General features: G+C 41.2%; 1 protein-coding gene across 1 annotated transcript; it reads right to left on the bottom strand.

Annotated features, from left to right (window-relative positions):
* Window positions 1-1,304: 1,304 nt before the first annotated feature.
* Window positions 1,305-8,656, bottom strand: LOC147430889 (structural maintenance of chromosomes protein 2-1-like). The gene is made up of 21 exons (XM_086493414.1): window positions 8,217-8,656; window positions 6,515-7,195; window positions 6,286-6,429; window positions 5,862-6,152; window positions 5,505-5,690; window positions 5,250-5,414; window positions 5,077-5,136; window positions 4,801-4,863; window positions 4,629-4,720; window positions 4,372-4,468; window positions 4,103-4,219; window positions 3,756-3,974; window positions 3,538-3,678; window positions 3,292-3,459; window positions 3,037-3,221; window positions 2,697-2,790; window positions 2,470-2,558; window positions 2,162-2,387; window positions 2,005-2,079; window positions 1,776-1,921; window positions 1,305-1,610 (listed from the first exon to the last, which is right to left on the bottom strand). The coding sequence occupies exons 1-21, from the start codon at window positions 8,532-8,534 to the stop codon at window positions 1,577-1,579; spliced, it is 3,591 nt and encodes a 1,196-aa protein (XP_086349540.1). The 5' UTR covers window positions 8,535-8,656; the 3' UTR covers window positions 1,305-1,576.
* Window positions 8,657-16,749: the final 8,093 nt, after the last annotated feature.

The raw sequence follows: 16,749 nt of genomic DNA, 5'->3' as shown, positions 1-16,749 counted from the left end.
AACGGTAGAAAGAGAGGGTGGAATGGGGCAGGCTCAGTAGGGAAAATTACCTAAATACCCTTCTGCAAACTTGAAGGGTGTACTGGGAATTTTCCAAACTATAAGGGTATTTTGGGAATTCCTACAAATTTGAGGGTTGGTTTGGTAATTTAGTAGCATCCCATGGTGCTCAAACACCACCTCGGTTACTAGCTACCTCAAAGCTCCACTAAGCCAACTCTGCACTCACATGGTTGGCACCGTACAACAATGCAACATGCCAAAAGCATTACCAACCATCATTGCACTACTAGGTCAAATAAAATGAAGTTTTGCTTCAATCTTGGATTTGCAAGCTTCATATGGTGCTGCGCAATAGGAAGACTTTGATGGCTTGTAGACTATGCACATTCACCAATATGTCCAACCCAAGAAAGTTCTTTTTCATTTTAGCAATGGCACTTCTAGCTATAAGTCTTGAAGTGGGCAAGTTGATCTGTCAACTTTTTAAAACTGAAGGAAAAACAAAAGTGTTAAAAGTTAGAATTACTTAAAAATAAGTCACAGAAACTTAACCCATGAAGGTTGTATTCTCAGAAGCAATGCAACTGCAAGTAAACCTTATCATTTCTGAGCAATGGTTAATGTAACTTTTAAGGTATTCTAATATAGCATGCTCTTACCTTGAAAAGTTTGCACAATTAAAGCCTTCTCCTTATGTAGCTTGATATGTCAAAAGCTTAATGTAGTTTGAAAAAATGCCACAAGTATTGAAACTTGGTCTTTGCATGCCCATACATACACCATAACTACTATGTTATGACCCTATTAACAAAGACTTTCCCCTCAAAAAACAAAAGGGATGTTTATAGCTACAAATTAATATCTGCACCCTACACTGACGTGAAACAACCTGAGTATCAAAGTCTCCATTGAATTGAAGAAAAGGATCACTGCATTTAGTGTTTATGGGCATCAATACTACTCAGTACCTTGTAGTGAAGAATCACAAACTGTGTTATACCATTCATACTATTATACTACAGTATGCACACTGCACAATGACATGTGGAGAGAGAGAGAGAGAGAAAGAGAGAAAGAGAGAGAGAAGAAGAAGAAGAGAATTTTAACGTCGTAGGAAACTATCCCAAGATACCTTAAAGATCTATCCGACAAGGGGAGTTGAACTCAAGACCTGTTATTCAAGAGGGAAATGGCATAACCAATCTACCACACTTGGGTATTAGCCATGACCTAATGAAGCTGTGTTTGTAAGCACACCCACACGAGCAGGGCATGCTCATGCTAATTTGTTAGGATTGGCATATCAATAAAGCTTGTTGATCTCAATTATACACATTGCTACAATGCATCAGTGGAGTAGTGTTTTTCATAGCTAGTTTATACTGAGCAGCAAATACAGAGCTGAATGATTCTTTCATGTCTGTTCTACTATGTGGAGGAGCACATCTCATTGCATGGTGCAAGCTCACAGACTCTTCATTAGTACAAGAATGCTTGTTTGGATACTAGCCCTTACAACAAGTTGTTGTGATACATGGGCCGCCCATAAAATAGATCCCAGCAGGGTGGCTTTTCATCTAACCATGTTCTCCTTGAGGGGCGCTCTTCTGTCAAAGTTTACAATAAAAAATCATAACATTGATGGATGGTTCATTACAAAAGGGATAAACAAAACTTGAATATGAGGATTACATGCATTGTCTGTTGCAGCAGACAGCACATTCTGTGAGTGAACATAAGCTTAAAAGCAAGCTATGTGGAAGATCAATTACCTTTCTGGGGTGGCTCCACCCTTCTTTCCCTGTTGTTTCGAGCTCGGCACAGTCCTCATGACTGTCGAAACACCATCTACAAATTTGGTTCTAAAGATCACATTTGCATTGTTGAACATTCCCTCTTTCAATGACACCACAATGAACTGCTTAAATGACAGAAAAGTGGTTAGTTTGACATACCCAAGGCTGCAGTACCATGGACTTTGTGAGTGTTACAGATTTTTACCTGTGAATGTGGAAAATGTGCTTTGATCATCCGCCCAATGTTCTGAGTATGGCTAAGATCCAACGCAGCATCCACCTGCCATTTATACATGAGGATAGCAATGATCCAGGCAGCTCCATCCCTCGATGCAACTTACAGCATTTGTGTCAAATTGTACCTCATCAAGTATATAAAGTGGAGCAGGTTTGAAGAGCAGCAAAGCAAGGATGAGGGAGAGGGCAAGTAGAGATCGCTGGCCTCCACTCAACTCTGAGAGAGATTGCTTCCATACACTACCGAAGGCTACACGGACCTCAAGACCATCCATAAAATCACCTCCCTCAGGAGGCACAAGCTTAGCCATTGTGCCTGGTAAGAGAGTAGAGAAAATGGAACCAAAGTCCCTGCCACAATAGCATGTTGAGAGGTCAGTGATTTGGTTTCACTCAAAGAAATACCGGATGGAAAGAGAGGTAATGTCTCTACTTGTTCACTTTCTGCCAGGTGACCTTCAGCGTCTCCTTTTTCTTCTCGTCCAGTTCATCTATGACCTTGTGTATTTTGGACTTATCATTCTGCCACAAAGAACTACAAAATTAGATGATAACCCCATGTACTGAAGATTAATTGAGGACTCTTGTGTCTTCAAAAGTACCCAGGATAGCACGTAAGTAAACAGACACAGAATATATGGCTTGCTTAGAATTCGGCACCTCAATGATTCGCTTTTTTGACATGAGATCGTTGTATTCGTCCTCAGCCTTCTCAAACATGGTGATAACTTTCTTGTTGACTCGTTTCTCAAGGCTGCAACAAAAGAATTAGCCATTCATCAAAGCTAGACATGACAAAGATAAGGTTGGCTCAGATGGCTTTTCCAACTGCTTGGCCAAATTCCATTAAGCAGCAAGTGCTCGTCTCTATGTCGTAGGCATCCAAAAAATAGGCTCTCCTACATGTGAATTTTTATGGCTACTTATACCCAAAATTCTATATCCATTGCAACTTGATTGTCTATGTTATAGCACCTAATCCTCAAAGTTAAATGCTTACTTGCTCTGCTCTGACTGTTTGGCCTCAAGCTCGGCTCTTGCTGCTGCTGGATCCCGTGATTCAAAGTTGTAATCCGTTCCCTGCTTTCCAAATAGCTGCTTCTCTGTTGCAATCCATTTATACTTCTCCAAAAGCTTCTCAACCAGTCTAGTGCACTCCACTTGTTCAGATTCCATTCTCTTGACCTGCCAACCTCCACCAGTAAAGAGAAGAGCACCAACAAGAAAATATGATTGTTACTTCAGTTTCACTGACCTCATTCTCTATTTTCCTTATTTCAACCTGGCAGTCTGATTTTTTCTGTTGAAGCTTACTTTGAGCTTTCACTAAGGAGTTGATATGACTATCACACTCCTTAATCTTGGCCCGGCTTTCTTTGAGCTCCTCCTCAGCTCGTTTGTACTCTTGCTTGATAGCATCCACCTAATCCCAAAGCATTTCTAGCTAGTTAGGCCAGCCTGCTTACACCCAGCCATTATGGTTCATAAAAAACAATCGTACCTGCAAAGCAATCTTTTCCAAAGACTCTTCAAAGGTCTGCAATTGTGCTTGACTCGCAGACAGTTGCGCCTCTGATGAGATTTTCTCCTGAGCCAAGGCTTCTTTTTCCATAATCAGTCGCTCTTTTTCTCCATCAAATCCCTAAACACACACAAATGTGCCGGTACTTCTCCTATTCAAAAAACTGTAGAAAGCACATTGGAATCAACTAAGCTCACCTTCAACTCTTTTCCTGAGATGGAAAGCTGTTGTTTGACAGACTTAATCTCTTTCTCCAAGGCCAAAAGCCTACTCTCCCGGTCTCTGCCATGATCCCTAATTGCTTGCTCTAAAGAAGCAACTTTTTTGCAGCAAGATTTGTGCAGATCTTCTTTTGTCTTTGTCTCTGTTATGGCTGCAGCAAGTTCTTCCTCCAAATGTGATACTGCTTCTGTCAACTACATTGCCATCATACTCCAGGTTCAGTTTTGTACATCTCGTTTCCTTTTATCAGCGCAAGAAGTCGTCAAACATGCTTTGATTTTAACCATTCAGAAAGATGGAAATGCATGGTTCGCATGCACACCTTGTGATGCTCACACTCCTTGGCTCTCTCCTCAAAAAGAGCTAAATCATAAGATTTAAGCTCTGACTGTGACTTAAGGTGGTCATACTTCTTCTGAACGGGGAGCAAACTTGCAATCTGCACAAAGACCTCACTCATGTAAACCAAATGACAGCACTGCTTCAACATCGAATAGACTGTATGCTCATCAGCCAAGAATTTTAGAAACATTGCCGGTCCCCAGTTACATCAACAGCTGCTGATTATGCCTACAAAATCAGAAGAAATACCTCAGCTTCAACCTCCGACAGCCTAGCTTGATGCTTTGCCAGCTCCGACTCTGCCACTGAAAGCCTATGAAGTTGCTTAAGAAGTTCACCGCTTCCCCTACAGCATGAAGAATGGCACACTTATGAGGCAAAGAGCATAAGATCGGATTAATGGTGAAGGATGCAATGATAAACACACACATGGAAAAGTGGTAGCTTCAACCTACTAAAGAGCAAGAAAACTACTATTGTTTTTTATTGTATAACAATGCTCTTACTTGCGAGCTCCTCCTGTAAGAAATCCTCTAGGGTCAAAGATGTCTCCTTCTAAGGAGACACTTGGAACCTTGATGTCCTTGTGAAATGTAACCTGCCAAAGTGCAGAAGTTCAATATTCCAAAATTTCAAGGTGTGTTATGGTAATAACTTAATCTTTCTAATAAATAATACCTGTTTTGCTGCTTCTGTATCCTTACATACAAATGTGCTACCAAAGACATAAGCCATGGCTGCCTGCAAGTCAGGTAAATGCAATTACGCATTGCACCATCTGAAGTTGTGTGGAGTTAAAACCTATGCTCCCAACAGAATAAGCAGAAATCAAGAAAAATGAACATTTCATGCCATTCCTCTAAGACCATTTAACCTGCTTTCAGAAGACAAATCTTGAAAACCGTCAAAATGGCATTCTAGTTTTTACAAATATAAAATAATGGCATGGCATGCCTTCAATTCCTCATCATAACCAATAAGTGAGAGTGCTGGCCTTGCATTCCCCCGTCCAACCTGCATAAAGGGTGGATTTAGCTACATTCTGGAAATCATACTTCATTGCAACCTTCTAAGTAACTGCATGCAGCCAAGACAAATTACTGAGAGTGTGTGGCAGTTTAGCTGACCAGTTTGGAAGCTGTATCTTGAATCCTGGCTGGAATGGGATGGCTTTCTATTTTATTCAGCGGGATTATCGTAACTCTACGCCTTAAATTGCCTCTTTCCAGCAGCAACTTCCCCGTTTGCTCCGAATCAACCACCACGTTATAAAGCTTTCCCCCGGCAGCTACCTGTTTGGGTCAAATTTCAACAGTTTTATATTTCATGTGATAACTTTATTTATATGAATACAAAGCAACATGAAAATTGATGGCACTGACCTCAAGGGCTGTCACAGCTGAGACGTCCTTGACATGCAACAACCGCGCAACCACGCCTTTGACCTTGGACCTTTCAAAGTTCTTAACAGGGTCATTGTATTGGAAGTTGACATTTCCTAACTGTGCCGCAATATCATTTACTTCTGCCTTCAATCTTACTATTGCTTCTGACTCTTGTCCTTTGATCTGCCCCACAAAAACCAAAATACTGTCTCTATCTCTCTGTGTGTGGTGATGGTTTGGGGTGTGTGTGTTTGTGTGTGTGTGTGTGGGGGGGGGGGCAGGTTGTGCTACCTGCTGTTGTCTGAGAGTCTGAGACAAGCACTCACATTTTCTAGCCAAGAGTCCTGAGCTTACCTTCTCTAAAGATTCCAAGCATCCTTCCTCTATTGGAATGCTGTTCAAAGCATTCCTGATTTTTTCAATTTCCAATCTCTTTGAATTCAGCTCTTTGTCTAATGCAGTTGCTTCCTCTTTCTTCGACGCAAGCTGTTTCTTCTTTTCTTTCAATTCCTTTTCCAAATGCTGAATCTTAGTTTTCGCCTGCTTGGATTCCGTGCTCGCTTTTCCAACTGCAGCTTTGGTCTCTGCAAGCTGATCTGCTAAACTTTTTTCTTCATTGCCTCCACTCTTACCTGCTTGCACACCCTGTATTCAGAAAGAAACTTATCATCTTTTCAAATCTTGAGAATCCTGCAAATTTATCAAATTATTTGGTTGGTTCTAGCATGAAGAAAACAGGCCAATTGTCCCATAGAGGAGAATACACTGATTGGTCTACCTGGTAATCTTTTTCAAGCTCAGCTAAGGTGGATGTTAGCATATCCACTTTTGCCTTTAAGCCTGATGCATCTTCATTTAGCTTTACAATCGCTGCACATTTTTCCTCGTAGGAAGCCTCAATATCCTTGATACTTTTCTCAAGCTTGCAAAAGCCACAGAATGGCATCAGGGCATTGGATTCAATGTGCATTATATTATCATAAAAAGCATCGCTTGCAGGGACAAACCTTAGTAATAGAAGACTTTTCTGTTTTCAATGTATCCTTTTGATTTGTGTATATAGATGTCTCTTTGACCATCGCGTTTGATAACTTGTCGACTTTATCAGACAAATCCTTCATGTCATTTCCCATTCTCTGCTCTTTCTCCATGGTAAGCTCTGAGATGGCTTTTTCCTTCTCTGTTATTTCACTCGTTAGCTCCTTTACAGAATCTTGTGATTCAGCAATTCTGCACCTCAAATGTTCAACATCGTTCATGGCAGCATTCTTTATCTTCTCTGCTTCAAAAAATTCAAAGGCAATGCAGAATCGCTTCAATCTATCAAGTTCTGCATTTCCATTTACCCAGTTCATGTACTGATGCCTCTCCTTTCTGAGCTTCTCAAGAGCAGGCAGAATTTCATTACTGAGCACATTGTCAATTTCATCAACCTTTGTCTGCTTCTTCTGAAGCGTCTTAAGAGCTGCATCTTTCTTCATCTCATACATTCGCGTGCCTGCTGCCTCCTCGAGCATAGACAATATCTCTGGTGGTTTCATGTTCAGCACCTTTGTTATTCGTCCTTGCATAATAAGAAAGTGGGGATTGTTTACATTTAACTGTACAGAATGAAAAAGGTTTTGGACACGCATTGGCTGTGCAAGATGTCCATTGATGAGATACTTATTTCTTCCTCCCACAACAATCTAACACCAAAACAGACAGTAATCAGGACAGCGGTTCCAAGACAATCATCGCTTAAAACTGGACTATCTCAACAAGACAAATGACCATTACAAACAAGAAAATTGAAAAGCAGTCAGTGATAAGGTAGAGTTGGATGCTATGGAGAATATACTAGCATCACTTTAGTCATTCACTGGACGGACCCAGAGGCAGCATTCAACTACCAGTGTATAAGGGATACACTGATTCATGGCATGCAGAGCAGATTTATGCGCATATGAGTTTTGCTATCAATCCCGTCACGTCATAAAACACGTTTTTACCGTACAAACACAACACAGAAGTGTGGATAAAACCACAGGTGAGTGCATTTAAGGTTATATGCCAAGCATAGTCACTGACTCATGGCATGCAGAGCAGATTCATGCGCATGTGGGTTTTGCTATCAATCCCATTACGTCATAAAACACGTTTTTACCGTACAAACACAACACGGAAGCATGATAAAACCACAGGTGAGCACACTTTAAGGTTATATGCCAAGCATAGTCACTAAACAGAAAAATTAAGTTGCATTCATTTCAAGGGTCTGCAGAGTCTCCATGGTCGTGGTCTAGTCAAGAAAGTATAACAGCTATCATACGCAAGTGCCCTCTGGAGAACCATGTAAACCTCAGTGCTTTTAATACTTGCATACAAGCGTGCAGTAGAATTGGATAGTGCTAAAAAGCATCCTGTAGGTTTTACTCATTGTGGGCAAACAAAAGCATGCAATCCTCCTGGTTCAGTTTTGCACACAATGTCAAGGGCAATGATTCTTATGGCCATCACAGACTGCGACCTCATCCATTATGAAAAAATCATAATTTTACATGGAAGTATCAAAGTATTCACATGTTGTTTTTAAAGCTATCCATCCTATCGCTAAACGAGAGGTGTGTGAATTGCTCCAAACAAGGACTTCTCTAGGAATCGAGCTGGATAGATGGCATTAAGCTATGGCGTTCTTCAAAAATTAACGAGAAGCAATGGAAGAAATACCTGGCGAGTTACGGTGATCTCGCTGCACTCTTCGTAGCCGATAGGGCTTCGATTCCTGTCCGAATTGTCAAAGATGATGGAGACAGTGGCCTTGGTAACTCCAGCCTGCCCTTGCTTGTAAACAAGCTCCTGAAGGTTGCTTGCCCGGACCTGCTGCAGGTTTGTGATGCCGAGCACAAAGCATATAGAATCGAGGATGTTGGACTTCCCGGATCCATTGAGGCCTGTTATGGCATTAAAGAAGGGATCAAAACCAGGAACCACTGTGCGTGTCGCGTATGACTTGAAGCCCTCAAGCGAGATTTCCTTGATGTGCATCTCGCCTTAGTGAAGCCGCTAAGAGACGTCAATTGAGCATCTGGGTATGGCTGCAAGCGTCGTTGGGAAGAGAGAGAGGAGAGGAGGAGAGGGGGAGCGGGAAGGCAAAGTATTTGAAATGAGAGAGAGTCTTGGGTCACACGCTAGAGACTAGCACCCGGTGTAAAAATTAAAATCACTCGTGGGCTAGGTCAAAATTCATCTCAAAGTGCTTCCCAACATGAATTGCGATCCATGTACTTGGTAGACATTTTGGCCCGATATTTGACCAACGCATCCCTGATAACTAGTGGAACAACTTTTCCAAAAGAAGCCACAACAAAAAAGTGCAAAGAGTTGATCAAAACACCAAAAAAACATCTGATGGCCAAAAACCACAAAGCGCACACAAAATTTATTTTTGGTTAGACAAAAGTGGTTCAAATCCAAAAAGGTTTGGGGAAAAGTGTCACCTTAACCAAGACTATAAGCTAGCCAAATTTCATGTCAAAATGAGGTCAAACATATTTTGCAATCCATGTAATGTAGCTCATCAAGATTTTGAGTTGAAATTTGACAAGTCGATAACTGGTACAATTTGAAAAATATTTTCCAAAAGAACCAGTGGGGCAAAAAGTTTACAAAACAGGTGGAAAAGACCAAAAACAGATGATAGTTGAAAATCACCAGAACAAACTTGAGAAATCACTTTTGGCTGACAAAAACCAGTTCAAATCCAAAACCTTTGATGCCAAAGCATCTAGTAAACATGTTGATCCTAATGGTATCAATAAAAGGCAAGTTGTCTTCCCAATATGGACCGCAATCCATGTACCTTTTTTGCAAAAATAGGACCATTGAGGAGCTTAAACCATTTTGAACAAAAAGTCCCAAAGCAAGGAAGTGAACGGAAATCTAGAAGGAGGTCGGAAAGGACAAAATCGGTTCATATCAAAAATCACAAAAAGTGCTAGGTTTTGACTTTTGTCCACCCTAAACAAACCCAAACTTTACAAAAAGTATAGATTTGAGATCTTTAGACCAAGGGCTAGGTGTGGGATCAATATCACCCCATTTGGCCACCACTGAGATACATGGATCATGATCCATGTTCCTTTGAGACATACTGAGACCAAAACTTCACCACAGCCAGAGATAATCTCCAAGACCCTAGTGGTCTTTTCAAAATTGAAATTGGACTTAAGTTGTGGGTGTTGCAAGCAAAACAATGAAATTATTTAAGGTGTCGGATAAAATTCTGTCGATTAGAAGCTTGGACTAACAAGAGCGGCTGTAAACCTGTAGCCATCAAGCATTTTTACAGGGTGCATGAGCTAGAGGGTGCGGCCCAACAAGTAAGTCAAACCGGAGAGAACACAAGGTAGCCAAGGTAACAAGGTTGGGGTTTTGTAAGATGAATTCTTTGTGTATTTGTGATCAGGAAGATTCTACTAGAATAGGAATCTAAGCGTAAGAGACCAAGTGAGCAACATTTCAGTTGAAGAGAGTGTGAATCAAAATCCACTGCATCTGCTACTATAAGCCATTTTAGAGGAAAGTCTGTCTAATACATCATCGGAAAGATCATACACCATAATGGCCGAGGGATTCAACATGGTGAGCTTCAAGGAAGGAACTTCCACGGGGGTAGGTCCTTCTTGATAGACGTCAAGCTATTGTATCTAAAATTTCAATTCAAGAACGAGCTGAAAGCTAAACTCTATAAGGATGGAATGGACCGCTACTATGTTAAATTGGAAAACAAGCCAAGCGAGTTCAGGGACCTTGTAGTTGTGGACTATAATGGAGATAAATGCTTTGACTGGGAAGAAATGATGTATCTAGTTGTGCATAACCCATTTATTGTGGACAAATAGGGATTGACTGGCACCAAGGACAAAGTCGATGAGGAGTTAGTGGACGAGCCACCCAAGTTGGACAAGCAAAACAATGTGCTCATGCGCACTAACGAGACGGAGCGGCTTAATACAGACAACACTTATGTGGGATGTATAAATTCCATAATGGAGAACAAACACTTTATTATAGATGTAATGAACCCCGCATCGAGGAGCTGACTGACCTTAAGAGGCTATATGTTTTTACATACACAAAGGGGAGAAATATCCAAGTGGTCATGATGGATAAGCATGGCTGTAAATACTCTCCTATAGACCGTAAGGAGTTAGAGCAATATACATACTTTGGTGGACCACTCCATCAATATTATGTAACCCGCGAGCAAGTTAGACCCACGATGACTCAAACAAAACAAGAAACTGGATATGTAAGTCTAGTAAGAACTAGAGTGGAAGATTCATTTGGGCATCAATGATTCTCGAATGTAGGACCCATGGGATCATTGGGGCCTAGAGTTTCTTTGAACATACATAGGGGCAGTGAAGCACCTGATTTGACTTACGCAACTAGAACCCCTCCGACTGTTACACGAGATTGAACCGAACGACCGGATGAAAGAGTAGCAGAGAGGACACCGATTGTAGTGCCAAGGGGAGAATACAAAACTAGAGACCCTATTAGGAGGACCCTATTAGAATGGTTAGAATGGTTGTCCAGGCTAGACACATGCAGCCCTCTCATGTGGCCAAGTGTGTACCCAAAAAGTTTAGTGGGTCGAGGAATCCATATGCACATGCTTCAATCTTCAAACAAGTGTTGAGGGCTGAGCAAGTAACGGATTTCCATACTCGATATGTAACATTTAATGCACTAGTAACTTGTGTGTAGCGGAAAATGATAACATAGTGAGCATTTTATTAAGAACAAGTTCCTAATGAGCATAGAGAGAGTACTTGGTTGGAGAAAGAAACATAACAATTACACCTAGCTAGTTTGGCATAGACAATACTTGAAACGAGAGAGAAATAGAACAATTAACAACAATTGAGGACCAGAGTTACATGGAACTGGTCGCCCTCCAAAAAGGCTTTGTATTATAGCTTCTCCCATCAAGGGAGACTTTTGTACAATACAATCTTTATGTTCCTTGACAAAACTCGTTGGTGCAATGAAGATGGAAGATTCATGCACCAAATTATGCTTGAAAAACACACCTAGTGGGCCTAGCCTCAGTCCCAAGACCTCACACAGGGAATGAGGAAAGATGAAGAGGAAGAAGATGTATCTTACAAGAAAGAAGTATTCTCCTCACATAATCACTCTTATAGCATAGCTTAGCTTAGTAATTAGCATGGTAGAGGAGATGAGCATGTCATTGAAGTTTGAGTCTTGGTTGGATTTGCATTCCATAGCCAAGAGTTGTTGGTGTAGGCCTCTACTTCTCAATGCTTGGAGAAGGAGATGGAGTTCTTTCTCAACACATGAGTTGTGTGTGTGTGTAGCAAAATTAGTAAGCCTAAAAATGCCAACTCTCTCTCTTCTTGGTCGACCCCTCTTCCCATTTGCTCTTGTTGGCTTCCCGTTGGCTCCTGCAGAGCTTAGCCAATAGCAATTAAGAAGCATAGTTGACAGTCTTTGACAAGTGTCCCCCTTTCCCCCTTTTGTGAGAGCTTTAGGTAATTAAAATAATTTATTCAAACTCTCATTGGACCTTTTTGTCTTCTGGCCAATAGGAATCAAGCAAGCCATTGGGCTACTAGATGCTCATTGAACCCCTTGGTAGACTGTCCAATAGTCTTCTAGGGAGCTCAATTTCTATTGGTTCTTTTATCAAGCATTTTTAAATTGATTAGACTAATTTTACGCTAGCCTAATTCTAATTGATCCACCTCTATGGCCATCCAATAGGATTTGAGGGGAGATTTGGGGGCATTTGGGCTAGGAGCCTACCATGTGCCCATTATTCCCTTTGTGTAAAGGGAGAGCTTGGGAGTGTGTGTGTTTCTCTCTCTTCCCCTACCTTTAGGACTTGCCCCCTCCTTGCTAGAGATGTGGGAAGACTTTTTAATCTTCACATAACCATCCAATTTTCCCACTTTTGACCATTGGACTTTTTAATAAATTTTTGGAACCTTAGCCTATGGAAGTCTTGATGGAGCTGAACCTTAGGTCTTTTAAGCTCCATTGATGCACATTTCTCTTTTGCAGATTTTCTCCCTTTGGATCCCTGTTGAAACCAGTCTGACAACCTTACCAATATTTTAGCTTTTACTCCCTTGGTATCTCCCCATATTAAATGATCGGTTTAACATGAGAAAATCATTTGGGAGAATTAGATATTAGTCTTTATGACATTACCTCTCTTGAAATCATAGTCGTCCTCAACTATGAGATAGAGAAGATAAAGCCTAGTCATTAGTCTGTTTGCTAGCAGGTAAAGGATCCCTATTTTACCCTACGACACCGTTCCAGAATGGATGACTAGTCCATTTGGTGCTTGAGAGCCTTAGCTACCGTAAGCATGTCTGCACATTAGTCCGTATCAATCTTTCATAGTAGAGTGACAAGCTCTATTTGGTGTTCGGGAGACGTCGTCTCCACAAACATGATCCTAAGCATGCATACTTATTAACATTTGTGCACAATAAAGTAAAAGAGAGTCTTATAAGACAAAAAAATTTGTTCATTTATACATATTTACATTTGCTTACTCTAGGGAATCATTGTAAGCATTGACAAGGTTTAGGTTATCCTTTAATTCTATGCCTTGCATACATCTAGCATCTTCAAAAGGATAATTTTTAAATTTGATATTATATCGTCGGATAGTCTTACCGCATCTCAATACCTTGTCTTCGTGTCGGAGAATGGACTCGGGTTGCAGCACCTCTTCTTGGTCCTTGATCTCTGGTGGGTCTTCAATGGTTGCTTCTTGAGGTGGCTCTCCTTTGTAAGGCTTTAGTAGGCTCACGTGGAAAGCGTTGTGTATGAGCCAATGGTTGGGCAACTTGATTTGATAGGCCATCTCATTGATCGGCCTAAGAATCTAAAAGGGACCACAATACCTTTTTGCTAACTAGTACTTTTGGTGTCCCGTAGGATTTTTGAGCGTCGTGTGCCTTAATTAAGCCTTGGGAAACTTAAGCAAGGCCCAATCATTTTGTTTATAGGCTAGAGCTCTTATGTGCTTATCAGCAACAGCCTTTTGCCTTTGCTGAGAGATGAATATAGCATCCTTAATCTTTTGGAAATATTCTTGCAGGTCTCGGCTATATTCATATGCAATGAAGATCCTCCCATGTACCTTGAGTAGCAGGGGAATTTTTGATCTTCCCTCCATCACCTCAAAAGGTGCTTTTCCCGTGGAAGTACGTACAGTGTTATTGTAAGCATACTCCACTAAAGGTAAGTACTTCTCTCATTGGGACTTTTGATCTACTTCTGTGACATAAGCTTTTAGTAGATCAAGAATTGTTAGGTTAGCGATTTCACTTTGGCCATCCGTTTGTGGGTGATAGGCCGAAGAGAAGTTTAGCCTTGTACCTAAATTCTCAAAGAGACCCTCCCACAAATTACTGGTCATTCTGGGATCTCTATCTGACACTATGGACATTGGCAAGCTGTGGTACTTGAAGATTTGTGATATAAAGAGGGTTGCCATTTGATGGGCCTTGATAGTCTTTTTGACAGGTATGAAATGTGCTTGTTTGCTAAATCTATCCAATATCGTCCATATTCCTATATTCCCATGGATAGACTTGGGCAATCCAAAGATAAAATCCATGGATATGCTCTCCCATGGTGAATTAGGGATTGGAAAGGTTGAAGTAATCCAAGTTGCTTCCCTCTATCAAACTTTGTCTTTTGGCATACCACACATTTTGAAACATATGTATGTTAGCTTTCATGGCAAGCCAATAGAAGTATGTTTCTATCCCTTTTAGGGTAGATTGAATCCCTCTATGCCTTGCATAAGGAGGGGCATGAGATTCATACATTACTTTCTCACGTAGTGAGTTAGTAACGCATAGCCTGTTGCCATAGAGAAGATAACCATCTTGTAAGGTAAATGGTTCTTCCTTCTTTCCTAGTGCAAGGGCTGAAGTCACATCTTTAAAATCGGGATCAATAGCATACTCATCTATCATAGAAGATAGATCATTGTGAGTTGCTATGGATACCGCATTCACTCTCGGTCATCTTGAGAGTGCATCGGCTACTTGATTATGCTTGGCAGCAATGTGAGCAATATGAAAATGCAATTGCAAAAGGAAATTTGCCCACCTCATTTGTTTGTCGGATAGCTTGGTCTGCGTCATGAAGTACTTAAGGCTTTGGTGATCCGTTCCTAGAATGAAAGGAGTCCCCAATAAATAGTGCTTCCACGAGTCTAGAGCATGTAGAACTGCTAAGAGTTCCTTCTCATATATACCTAGAGCTTGCTCAACAGGGTCGAGCCTTTGACTTTCATAGGCTATGGCGTATGCTTCTTGGAGCAAAACAGATCCAAGGTAATCACCACAACCGTCGCATTGGACCTCAAATGGCTTTGAGAGATCCAGTAGTGTAAGCACAGGTTGAGAGATAAGCTTCTCTTTAAGCTTTTAAAAAGCATTGTTCTCCTTGGTGGACCATATATACCTAATGTTTTTCTTTGTTAGGTCATGTCATGGGCCCGCAATTTGTGAGAATTCTTCTATGAAGCATCTATAATATGCACACATACTTATAAAGCTTCTTAGTTCATGTAGATTCCTTGGATTAGGCCATCCTTTTATTACCTCTAACTTTGATGGATCCATTTGGATGCCATCTTGAGAGACAATGTGACCTAAATAATGAATCTCTTGTAAGAAAAATTCACTTTTCTTTCGATTTGTATAAAGTTTATTCTCTCATAAAACTTGAAATATTACTTGGAGGTGTTTCTTGTGTTCGTCTAATGAATTAGATTAGATGATTATATAATTAAAGAACACTCTAGTAAAGCTTTGGTGAGGCCTGAATAGCTTTTCCATCAGACGGTTGAATGTGGCTGGTGCATTGATCAAGCCAAAAGGCATGACAATGTACTCGTAAAGACCAAACATAGTGCGAAATGCGGTGTCATAAAATCTAATATCTAACCAAACCAAATGATTTTCTCATATTAAATTGATCACTTAATGTGGGAGAATAAATGGGAACAAGTGTTAAGATATAGATATGTGCTTATAGATCTATCTCAACACGGGGCCAATGGTAAAGGGGCCCAAATGAGAGATGTTCTATCAAAGAGCAAGGCTAACCAATGGAGCATAAGACCTTAGGGGTAGCTTCATTGAAGATCTCCAATAATGTGTGTAAAAGTCCTTTGAACCTTAGGTAAGCTAGGGCTGAGCTTGAGGTGGGAACCTGGCCCAAGCTCGAGGTGCTTGTCCTGCTTGAGGTGCTTGATTAATATGCTTGAGGTGCTTGACCTGCTACATGCTTGAGGTGCTTGACTTGCTACATGATTAAGGTGCTTGAGGTGCTTTGACATGCTTACCTGAGATGCTTGTGGGAACACCCCCTAGTTCAAGTGCTTAGTCCTGCTTGATGACTAAGGTGCTTGAGCACCAAAGGTCAAAAGAATCTCTACAAAGAGGGGGGCGACCCCTTTTCCTAGGGGCTAGAGAGAGAACACACACTCACACACACAAGGAAGGCCCAAGCTTGAAGAGGCAGCAGGGACACATGTCAGGCCCCTACCCATGTTACCTTCATGAGATGCTTGAATCCTATTGGCTAGGCTTCAAAGGGGTCCAATGATAAATTACTTGAATTATCTAATTTTTTTTGCATTTATCAAGTCCTCTCTCTCAAAAGGGAAAGGGGGACACTTGTCCCAAGACTACACCTATTGCTAGAAATGGCCCCAGCTTGTGATTGGCTAGGCTTGGCAAGAGCCAATGAGCTTCAATGATGAGCTAGAAGAGGGGGTCGACCTAGCAAGGAGGGGGGTTGCTTAGGGGGTATACTCACCCACACACACTCACAAGCACTCTCATTGTGTACTATGCAAAGTGCAAGAGCTCCCTCTCCTTCTCCAAGCAAGTAGAGGTTGAGAGCCTACACCAACACTCTTGGCTATGGAGTGCAAATCCAACCAAGAGCCATGCTTCAATGCTTAGGCTTGCCATCTCCTTCTTCTTCATTACTATGCTATTATGTATGCTAGCTACAAGAGTTATGATAAGTGAGGAACTACTTCTTTCTCCTATGAAATGTTTCTTCTTCCTCTTCCCTATCCTCATTCCCTGCTAGCTCTCTCCACCTTCGAAGGTGTTTGAGGTCTTGGGACTGAGGCTTGGGATAGTTAAAGCTTTCTTCAAGTTTATGTTATGTTTGTGATGCA

Source organism: Adiantum capillus-veneris, chromosome 21 (assembly GCF_014529385.1).
Source record: "Adiantum capillus-veneris isolate H3 chromosome 21, ASM1452938v2, whole genome shotgun sequence".
Lineage (NCBI taxonomy): Eukaryota > Viridiplantae > Streptophyta > Polypodiopsida > Polypodiales > Pteridaceae > Adiantum > Adiantum capillus-veneris.
This window is presented reverse-complemented; position numbering and strand designations above follow the sequence as displayed.